Here is a 12163-nt window from a genome sequence, read left to right as displayed (position 1 = left end):
CGGCCATGTATGGGGGTCCAAATTTTGAATCCAATAAATGGCCGACCGTGTTAGTTCGCACAGTAGAAGGAAAACCACGCAATTTCGAGGCAAACTTGTGTGGATCTTTGTATTCTACGTTTAAAACATCTTTCCAACCATATGCACTATATAAAAAACGGTTACAAACGCTTTTGTTTTGACCAACTCGTCCGATCCAAGGTAACATGTTCCTTTAGTAAAAAGCTAATGAACACCTCTACAGGGCACAGTGCCCAATTTGATTGAGCCACTTCAGCAACGCAAACACTGGCTCAACACAGGCCAATTTTGCTAACAAGCCTTAATGCCATAATCCACGTACCGTCTGTGTGGTTTCCAGATTAATTTTGCTTCAGGATATCAAATACAACTATATTAGCAATACAAAGACATTGCAGCCATTGAGTTCCTGCACAAGCAATGCATATGAACAACTTGATGTCGGCATATCTTCATACCGTTACTTCGGTTTTTAATTTTTTTTGAGGTGGGTACATAATTGGGGCTACATGAAGGGCCACGGGCTACACTTTTGTGTACATACTTGGGCTACATTTAATCCCGAGATACTCTTTGGTAGAGGGTCTACACTGGAGGTATATGGTTACATTCTAAAAACAAAGTTGGGGCTACATTTAAGTCCCAGGCTACATCTTGATACAAAGTTCGGGACTACATGTTGAGCACGGAATAAAAATTGTATGCACTGAGTTTGGTTACAGTTAGATTCCGGGCAACATGTTCATGCCGAATTGGGCCTACATCTTTTTTCATCCGGGCAACATATAGGTGCCGAATTGGGCAACATGTTGGTGCTGAATTGGGCCACATTTTTATCCTGGGCAATATGCTGGTGCCGCATTTGGGTTACATTTTGAATGTTTTACATTTTGAATGTTGAGCCCAGAGTACATTTTTATATACAGAGATGGGGGCTACATTAAAGTCCAGTGCTACATCAAGTAATTATGTTATAAGGCAGTGAGTGTTCACATAATTATATAAAACTGTAGCGACTTGACTGCGTTGTTTTGTTGCAACAATGCGTGCCTAAAATGTTAACAGATGAATTTGGAATCGAGCCAAGTATCCAGTGGGATTTACAAATCCCAACACACTTGTACACAAAATAGATATCGCCCGAGGGGCGACAACTTATTCTGTCCCGTACTGTGTAAATTATAATCGGGATTAGCAAACGCAGTGCGGCGTGTTACAGCGTTTCTTATGTATATGACTGGTGAAACGACCCAAGTACAGGATTTGAAAACAATCATTTGGGGGCACCTGGATATCATTCTGAAAGTTCTCTGGTTATGAAATTCACTCTTCACCTCTGAAATAATATTGCCAAACTTGACACAATAACAAGAAGTGACTCGTCAGAATAACAAAGCACTTATTTCAATCGCCTATCAAAACAATACGTGAACCAGCTCAATATATTAATCCATTGTTTCTATTCCTTTGTTTTATCTATCAGGTCTCAACTTTCATGGCACCGCTTATACCTCCAATTTTTTTTTGCATAAATAACATCAACCAGTAGAGCGCGTATATATGTGGGCCGTAAAAGTGCACAAATCCGCGGCAAGTAAAATCATGAAATTGAGAAGCCCTAGGTTCTCGTGTGGGTGGCGTGTTTGTTTACAACTCCTTGAGAGAGTGAGATTGAATTTAACCCACCCCCTAAAACAAGGTCGGAATTTATCCGGATTCTGGGCAGAGAGTCTCGCCCTATCTCTAAGTGGGTCAGTATGACCTACTGTCGATTTTACCAAAGTCTTCCTATATAGGATTAATTTCAGGACTTAGGACGAGTTTAAAAGCTCCGTAACGATATAATAGACGTTTAGCATGCATTGAACCCGTCCTAACTTAGGACGACGAAGGATGAATTACTCGGCCTAACTCGAGATAGGATTAATCCTAGCGTTTCGTGAAATCGGCTGCAGGAGGCGATTTACACAAAGTTTTTCCTAAACTTAAGACTTGTCATATGACTCTCCAGAGGTGTAATTAAAAACTTAAGACTTGACCAAGCCCTGGCAGCCTTTCAGTTTCGTATTGTACAGTCGGAGGAAGAGTCCTATACAGGGCTAATGCTAGACCTAATTCAGGACAAGTAACTTGTCCTGAATCGAGATGAAACTAATCTACCCCCCTTTTAAAGTAGCCTTGCTCAAGGCAGTCGAATTATTCACTCCGAAAAAAGACCGCCGCTGTATAAAAACCCAGCCGTATTCACTGTGCGTAAAACCCACCCGTATTCACTGTGCGTAACATCGCACGACACGATGCCCCCGTACACTATCCGCATGCGGAGGCCGTCAGGCCGACAGCCTTGTAGGATCTGTGTTGAAGCCACTGACCCCATTACTATAATAAGCGAAGAGTTCCCACGGTCAGCTCATTACCATAATGCCCGCGAAAGATGAAACATGTCTGTACAACACACACCACCACCACATACGCTCAGCGAGCATGATAGGCGTGTGTGATTGGACGTCAAAATGAATAATTCATTTGCCTCACATCCTGTGTTGTCTGATAGGTCTGACGAACGATATACATATTCATGAGCTACATACTAGCATATCCTAGAGCCCCCCCCCCCCAATTTCGTCCACTATTGGAATTGTTCAATACAACACATTAAAACGGGAAGATACAGACCCGACAAGGCTGTCGGCCTGACGGCCTCCGCATGCGGTTAGTGGTGTACGAGTGCGATTACTTGTGTGAACAGTATTTGTGCGATGTGACAGTGTGTATACGGGTGGGTCATTCGGTGTGATCGCACACACCATGCACAGGGTATACGGCGGGTGGGTTTACAGCTGCGTCTTTTCGGAGCGAATAATGCGACTGCCTTGAGCAAGGCTACTTTTAAAGTGACACAGAAAATTGTCAAATTCACACGGAATCCGATGGAGATCCCCTTTTTTAAAACCACTTTCCGGGTCAGCATGATCCATGGCCCAACTTCAACTGCTTAAAGCAGAAAATAAGCAAGATACCAGTCACAATAGTTACATGTGACTTTGTAGTTTAGCTGGTAACCATATCCTGGTAGGCATAATTTGTGTGTGCTTAACCAGCTCTTTGAAATAAACCGGGCTTCATGAGACCCGGAATCCATGTCAATAATTGTGACCCGGGATTTTGAAGAGTGCGTTAGACCTTTAAGGACACATGCAGCATGTTGCAGTAAAACAACGCAAAGTGTGCCCGTTTAACTCCCATGTCAATAGGGAAAAGAAGTTAATGTCTCACGCTCCAATAATCGAATGGGTAATCTCGTCGATCATCGGCAAATCTCTCGGGAATCAATCTACAGTAGTGGGACATACGGTAAACCAATTGGGGGCTATTATGCACAATTTAGATATCGTTCGCTCATATAACTGTAGGACCCTACATATTGCAATTGGTAAGGGTTTAACAAAAATGCTTTTGCATATTTTGGAGCTCAGGGGTATATTGATCACGAGTGGTCTGCTAAAGTATGTTTTATTATTTTATTATGTGTTAATAGATACCTTTTGAGGGAGGTCAGAGCCGGTTTGGTCTCGACGTTTCATTGCAATTTTTGTAAATCTTAAAAAAAAAAAAAACTTGTCCACACTTTATAAAGGTGACCAAGACAAAAGGGGACCGACCATTCCATGATAATTGAACGCCCGGAGGAAAACGATGTCCATATAGATGTACCAAAAATCAAAGGACACACAAAAGGGTAAACTTAAAGACACTAGACACTATCGGTAATTGTCAAAGGCCAGTCTTCTCACTAGGTGTATCTCAACATATGCATAAAATAACAAACCTGTGAAAAAATTGAGCCCAATTGGTCGTCGAAATTGCGAGATAATAATGAATAAAAAAACACCAATGTCAGACGGTGTCGTGTGCTTTCAGATGCTTGATTTTCGAGACCTAAAATTCTAAATCTGAGGTCTCAAAATCAAGTTCGTTGAAAATTACTCTTCTCGAAAACTATGTCACTTCAGAATGTTTTATACTATCAACCTCTCCACATTACTAGTTACTAGGTGGTGTTTTATGGTAATAATTATTTTGAGTAATTTCCAATAGTGTCCTCTGCCTTTAATGAAACAAATGTTTGAAAAAGATAACCACAGGGGGATTATTTTGATGTGCACCAATACTGTAACATGAGTAACACAGAGCATAATTGGTACTTAAATGGTACTGTGGGACGTGATATATATATATTTTCTGAGACATAAATACTTTAAGTTAATATCTAAGTCTACACTCCGAAATTAAAATCTTAATATTAAGAAATAAGTAAACGTATTTTTTTATCTCCGTTGTCAAGAACGAATAGGGTTTTGAAACCAATTTTTTGTTTGCTTCAAAGATACCATAATACAGGATCGTTCTTTCAAATTTATTTTAACTTTACTTATCATACAATCTGGAAATCTCAGTCAACTATCTGTGGTAAAAATAACTGTGCATGGGCTGGTTAAATACAGTATATATAGCACCACTTCATAATAGTTTGTCGATTTTAAGAGCTTTAAGGCCCGGTTACACAGGCCTCGAAAACGAGAACGAAAACGAGAACGAAAACGAGAACGAAAACGAGAACGAAAACGAGAGCGTTTGCAATGCACACTCTCGATTGGTTGAATAAAAAGCGCGTGCAATTGAGCACTGAGCGATTCAACCAATAGAATGCGTTCGTTTTTGCATTGTTATCGTTATACGCCTCTCTTAATATGTATGCATGAGGTACGTCACAATGCTAACTCAAAACGAGGCGATGGGCGCAGCCACTGCAAGTTATGGGGAACGTGCGCCCATAGCCTCATTTTGAGTACGAATTATAAATATTAAGAGAGGCGTATTTTTTTTAATATCGCTGCAGTGTATCACCGGGCCTTCATCACTGTTCTGTCATCTCGTTAGTGTTGTCTGATAGTCCGTTTTATATAACATCCCAGCAGATCCTTGCCAGGTTTGGAGGATTGTTCGTCACGTAACAGCAAGTAAACGTACTATTACACGGTACGTTATTCACCGTGCATTTTTCGCTCCATTCGTCGTGCACTTGTTTTGTTCCATTCGATTTTTTCTAATGCACGGTACGTAACACACGGTGGGTAACACATCAAAAGAAATGGGTGTAATGTCACAATTTTTATTGATACGCGTTGTTATGAAAGTTTTGGCCACCACTCACAATGACAAACATCTACTTGGATGTTATCCAAAACGAACATTGAATTTCCTGCAATAGTGCGAATATTTTTATTTGTGACAGTTTGTTCCATTCACCAAATAACATTCCACCTTTCATCTGAATAATATTCTCACCATTGCAATCATAAACATTAATCAGTTGTTAACAAAATTTGCACACCCAATCTGAATCTGAAAGGTGTATAGCTTGATCCGTATCATAAATATGTACTAAAATTTGGTCATGAAACCAGACAAAGATATACAGCGTAATAAAGCTCTTGTAAAGTGACACAAATAAAGAGCTGTGTCGGCTGGTGCGAACGTGTGTCGAAATCACGTGAAGCGCGTGAACAGATTGTGTTTTGGCGACCCCAACCAAAGCCTAACCGACTAAACAAGTCGGTTACCGGTGAATCGTTACCGCGCTCAACCGAACACGCGAAAATACAACCGATGACCAATGTTTCAGTGTTAGCACTGCCAACTTGCGTATACCGCGTATTTGCGATAAAGTCTATGATAATGGCATCTCCCGATCAACAAGTTAGTGGTGGAAAGTGTATTTTGCTTTCACGCGTGTCAACAAGACAGGCTACACGGGTCCGATTCCGGAAAATGCTGTTTTGACGGTAAGCATTTTGTGTGTTTACTCCAATAACAAAACACGCGTAAATAAGTGTATTTTCATAACCTACAGACATCGAGGAGATTTTACAATAATTGACTTACAACACCCATGTGCCGAAAAAATCTTTGCTGCGCATTCTGTCTTTGCAAATATAAGAGGTTAAGCAAGGCTACGGATATAGAATATGAAAAGGGCCAACGTCAACTCTTTATGTGTTAACATAACGCGTAACGGGACTTTCGTGTTTTGTAAGTACGTCAAGAAAAGACACGGTTTACTGAATTTAGTTGCATTTTTTGCCCTAGATTAGAAACATGTTTCCAGGGTCATGCATGACAAAGAAAATGACTCTGGGCAACATAGACCTTTTCGCAAATACCGGGGCGCGCGCGTAAAGCTTGAAATTAGGTGCATTGTGGTCTAGCTGGTAGCAAAATTTGATGCATATCTATCCCACAATGCACCTCATTCAACAGTCTGCGCTTGCGCATTGGTATTTGCGATAAGGTCTATACCGGAACAAATACAGTATAAACAGCGCCGTCTCTATTTTGCCGTGTTCGCTGGCAACTTTCTTCAAGACATGGTCCTAACGTGGGGGGGGGGGTCCGAAAACGAACAGTTAAACCAAAACGCTATTCAGTCAAATTATCCAAAGTAACGAAACACACACAAAATGTGTTTGGATTTGTTTTGCTCACGAAAAATCTGACACATGATTCTATGATTGCGAAACAAAATCTGACAGATCTGCATCCAACGTGAAACGGTTGCGGTTATCGTATCTGTATTTGTATACTTATCAGGGGCCCAATTTCATGGCTCTGTTAACCGTAAACACAGAATCGGCACTTACGGAAGCAGGAAATTATGTGCTTACGGCAAGCGTATTTCACGGGTTAGCGGCTTCTGCGCGTGCGTACTCCACGTTACTAGGCATTCTACGCGCACAAGGCTATCGCAGAAATTCGGCGCTTGCAGGTAAGCGGGGAATCGTCATCATAAGCACAGAAGAAATTGGGCCCTGTACGTTTGCGAACCTCTCTATTCGCCTTTTTTTAGGTATGGTGAGTCTACTGTTGCGTTGTGACGAACACATTATGAGAGCACGGTTTGATTTGGGTGTAATACAGAACAAATTAACCCAAACCTAATAGTGTCATAGCATTCTGTCCCCCATATCTCAAAACATTATTACAGGCATGTAGCAGCTGTTTTAAAACATTGTTATGCTAATGAAATCCACACCCAGTCAGCAAATAAACTTCTGCTTACGTACACGAAATCAAACCACGGTCTGAAAAACACAGTCCAACTGATAAAAAGACGCACTCAGAGTTTGCGTTGAACGAGGTGCAATATAATCTCATATTTTTATACATAATATTCAAAGTTTATATTGGTTTACATTACTCATCCAGGATAAGGTTAGCATTTTGCTCGTAATGTATACAGTTAATACAATATGCGTGTCATTACGCCGACGTAACGACACTGGACACAATTGGTAATTACTCAAAATGTGCATTAGCATAAAAACTATTAACTTGGTAACGAGCAAAGGGAAAGCTGTTGATTGTATAAATCATCGTTAAATGACTTCTCATAAGTGACGTAGTTTCTGAGAAAGAGATGGTCTCTAGTTAAAATATATAAGAAAGACTTCAGGCCTGGGGCCTTTCTCAGCCATCTGAAAGCAGACAAATTTGTGCGACAAGGGTGTTTTGTCTTTGACAATTTGGCCAAAAGAGCAATACAAATTACAGATTTCTTATCATATGCACATTTTGGGATACACAGAGTGAGAATATTCGTCTTCGATAATTACCAAAGGTGCCCAGTGCCTTTATAAAAGATTTAGGACATTATGTCTGAAACAAACAGACCGGAAAAGAGGCTGGGGTTTAAAAATCGTAAAAAAAATCACTCATCTTTGAAAGATGGTAAAATAATTGATACTGTCAACGGACCGTCCTTGTATCGAACGAAAGGTTCAAACTATGTATGTTTTGCGTAATAGTTTTTCGTCAGGGTCTAACTCGTTTCACGAGCATTTAACAAAAGTCAGGACAGTTATTTCGTTGTTTTATAACCAAAATATGTTTTGTATGTAACGTTGCAATAGGTTGAGTTCAGTTATAGTCCATAGTTGCGTACTTCAGAAAGATTTTCATTTAGCAAACCACCTGTTCTTTCATCCGGAACTATTTGTAAATAAATGTACCCTGATCTTATCCAAGGGGATGATCAATAAAGAATTACATTTTAACGAGGGAAAAACTAATTCAAGTTAATTGTTTTTTGCTGTGATATTTAACAAAAATAAAAAAAAAAACAATTTCTGAAAAAACTCTGTCGGAATACTATAATTTCTTTTTTTTTTTTTTTTTTTTTTTGAAGATCTGCATTCTTTTAAGGCTCTGTACACGTTTGGTAATTGTCAAAGACCAGTGTTCTCACATGGTATCCCATCATATGCTTAAAATAACAAACCTGTGAAATTTGGGGCTCAATTGGTCATCGAAGTTGCGAGAAAATGATGAAAGAAAAAACACCCTTGTTGGACGTATTTGATGTGTGCTTTCAGATAAAAATAAAAGACTTCTAGCTAGAACTTAAGTCTTTTATTATTTTATTGAGAAATTATCTCTTTTCTCAAAAAATTACGTTACTTCAGAGGGAGTCGTTTCCCACAATGTTTTATACTATCAACAGCTCTCCAACGCTCGTTACCAAGTCATTTTTGAAGTTAATATTTGTTTTGAGTAATTACCAAACGTCTGCCTTCCCTTTAAGATAATCTTCATGTCACATGTTTCACAAAAGAGTTAAATAGTTTGATTAAATAATTTGATGAGCAGAAAACAATATCCACTTGTTACTCACACTTATAATCCAACTTGCGATTACGGAGGTCAGGCATAATTATACAGGCTCCCACTCTCCTCGTAAAAGTATCGCACCTATATAATTTCAGCTCGATGACGTGATCGCGATCATAATACAGTCGAGCAAGCGTCCTTGCAACGTTTTCCCCACGGGGGAAAAATCACCATTCACTTCACAGGTCAACAGTGTCCGTAAAGGTAATTATATACGTCTTCTTTTTTTATTTATTTTTTGAATTCGGTCCGAGTTGTTTGTCGAGTGTTTCGCGTAACTAGGGTTTCGTAACTAAACGGGTTAGGGTTAGGGTTAAGGTTAGGGTTATGGTTAGGGTTGAGTTTAGGGTTAGGGTTAGGGGTAGGTGTATAGGGTTATTGGTTTCGTAACTAAACGTCACTGCGCGTAAAAACAAATTCCCGTAAAATATTCCACTATTGGTCAATAACGTAACGGTCCTGCATAAGTAACGCATTCTTTTAAACGAGTTGGGGTACATTTTGTAGGACACGAAAAAATAATGTCTACAGATTTACACTAAACGTTACACACGGTTTGATGGTAGAACGCTTCCCTTAAAATATTACTTGCTGAGGTGATGTGGTTTTTGAGAAATGAGTAAAACAATGTCACGAAAATAATATTTTTACGTCTCAGTGAGACAACGTTTTTACCAGTGTTTGTGTTTAAATATTGGAACTGATTACGTTTATTCTAAAATAATGTCGTTCGTCTCCTGGTACGCAATTTATTTCCCTGACATTGTTTTACTCGTTTCTCAAAACTTACAACACCTCAGCAAGTAATATTTTACGGAAAGCTTTCTGCCCCCATTATCTTCAAACTGTGTAAGTTTAATGTAAATCTATGTATACTGTGTTTTGTGTTACAAAAAGTGCCCAAACCCTTTGAACAACAATTTCGTTTGGGTATAAAGGAATACCATTGTCTCGTCCGTCATCACGTTGTTCGCTTAAGTCAAAATGCTCTTGCAAGTTGCAAAACCTGTAGTTTGTGTGCACCCTTCAACGAAACCGCGACACACAGAGTGGTTTCCGGGGAACCAAACTTTGATTTCAAGTAATCAAACCCACATTGCACAGCTAAGCCCTTTTAAACGAAAACTGGAGTATATGTCCGCTGAAGAAAAGTTCATCCACGGGCGATGCAGCTGAAAAGATTAGTGGTCCAATAGTATAAATAGTGACTTTAAGATTTTCAAAGAAGATTTCTTGTGTCCCTCATCAAAATATAAATCCTTTTCCGCAATGTACACTGTCTCGCTAAACTGCAATCCCAAAATAGATATCGATCTTCTGAATTATGTATTGTACATAATACTTTAGCTGTATAGTGACTTTTGTTCCAACATCCACGTGGTCCATTTTGACGGTTCAAAAACTACTGACCGTTGGTTTTGCCCCCACCTGTTGCGTTGACGAGTTGAGCGCGTTGGAGTTACACGTAGCCCGTGTGTTGTTGGTGTTGCCACGAACGTTCATTTCCATACTGGAGGCCCTATTGGTGAGGTAGTTCTTGAGGTGGTTATGTCCTCGGCCGGCATACTTGATGCTGAAGGCCTGTCCGAAAGCCTTACGATAGCGTGGATTGGTGACGTTGTAGACAATAGGGTTTACAGCCGAGTTGATGAACACGAGCACCCGGGTGACTTGCGTCCAGACGAAGTCCCCCTGTTTTGCTTCGGGGATGAATATATAGGACAGTGTGGTGATTTGGAAAGGTGCGAGGCAAAGGAAAAATATAACCCCGTTGATGACGAGCATCCGACTTACCCGATCCCGGATGTGTTGACTGCGGTCACTAAATCCGGAGCGTTGTGCTCGGGCAACCATGCTGTTCAGTGCGGCGATGATCCTACTGAAAAACACAATATTGACAAGCATCGCTATCGCGAAAGGCACAGAATGTACGGCATCGGCAAAGTCGCCGACCCAGTCAGCCGCCCCAAAACACAAGCCCATGATCTCCGGATAGTTTGCGTATTTCTCCACATGTTCCGGCCACGTAAGGCAGACTGTAAAGAAGGTAGAACTAGCCGGGATGAGCGTGCAGGCGAGAACGAACGAGCACAGCCATACTATCGCCACGAAGCGAATCGCCCGGGGTCGTGTGCTGTGCTCCCGGTGGAGGTGAGGTTGACATGTGGCATAGTATCTCTCCAAAGTCACCAGAGTGATCAAGATCACAGACGCAAAGTATGAGATATCAAGGAGTAGATGGACGGTAATGCAGCCGGTAACACCCATGAAGTACTTATCTAAAGCAAGAGGTGAGACACAGTACCCGATGACTTTGGACATAACTGAGATAGAGAGAAAAAGGATGTCCGCAATGGCAAGATGTGTGAGATAGAAGTTCAGCGTGGTTCGCATCCACGTTACACGCCACAAGACGAAGAGGAACCCCACGTTTCCGGCCAGGCCAAACGTTAGAATACACGGCATGACTATGGTGACGAGTATCCGCTCCGTGGAGCCGTACTCGTGCTGCACGGCATCCGACTCACTCATGTTGAGACTAATATTACAGATCGGAGACCCTTCCGATATGGTATCCATGGCGCTACTGACGAACGAACAAGAGTAGTGAACTGGCGATTCGTGTGTGGATAGTTTTTATAGTGCAGCGCAAACCTGTTCGAGTGGCTCGCACACCGGTTGCCAGTTTTTTTATTTTTACGAAGGGTTGTCGCGAACGCCGCGGTCTTTTATTGGCGGACAATATCACTGCGTGCGTGACGTCTGTACACCCGTGTCGTAAATGTCACAGACGACGACCGTTGCATGACTGAAAATAAAACAGTGGTTGGTGGTCTTCGTAATTGCATGTACACCAGGGAGAATATAATCTTTTTAAAACACTCGTTTGACAAAAACAAAGTTCTTAAAATGTGAGTGGGCGATTAGGCATTAAGTCCAGTCCCTGGGACACGGGAGGGGACACAAATGATATGCCCCTAATCTTTTTCTCTCTTTTTTCTATTTCAGTCATGATTGTAATGCATAATTCACAATATTACTTTCACAAATCCGAGGCAGTGAATTTGCAGAATAGAGCTTTATATAAATACAAATTACCTTGGCGCCTTGGGTTCTGAGCTTTGCAAAAATATGAAAGGAATTCTGAATCTGATTTTATTTGCTTGTGTGCTGTTTACCTAAAGCTTTACATAATTGTAAAGAGTCTGATGTTTTCCAATATGTAGTATTCCAGGGGAATATCAAAGTGAGGAATATTTTTAAAAGCGGCTGTTTGACAAAAAATTTTAAAACAGGAATTTGGGGACAATCTGCCAGATGTTGCTGATTCAGTTTATGAATACTAATCAGATTTTAGATGCTGACTTGGCGTTTTTTATTATTACAGAAATATGATAATTCCTTTCAAGACCGC

The 12163-nt window shown here is 40.6% G+C and overlaps 1 protein-coding gene across 1 annotated transcript; it reads right to left on the bottom strand.

Moving 5' to 3' along the window:
* Positions 1-9626: 9626 nt before the first annotated feature.
* On the bottom strand, positions 9627-11328 carry LOC139936382 (pyrokinin-1 receptor-like). The gene has a single exon (XM_071931191.1). The coding sequence runs from the start codon at positions 11326-11328 to the stop codon at positions 10144-10146; it is 1185 nt and encodes a 394-aa protein (XP_071787292.1). The 3' UTR covers positions 9627-10143.
* Between the last annotated feature and the right edge of the window lie 835 nt (positions 11329-12163).

The sequence above is a fragment of the Asterias amurensis genome, chromosome 4 (genome assembly GCF_032118995.1).
Source record: "Asterias amurensis chromosome 4, ASM3211899v1".
NCBI lineage: Eukaryota > Metazoa > Echinodermata > Asteroidea > Forcipulatida > Asteriidae > Asterias > Asterias amurensis.
Note: the sequence above shows the minus strand (reverse complement) of the source record. Positions and strands in the feature narration are given on the sequence as shown.

What these genes read in the sequence shown, in the direction of transcription:
- LOC139936382 (XM_071931191.1), bottom strand. Translation starts at nt 11,328, where the DNA reads ATGGATACCATATCGGAAGGGTCTCCGATCTGTAATATTAGTCTCAAC.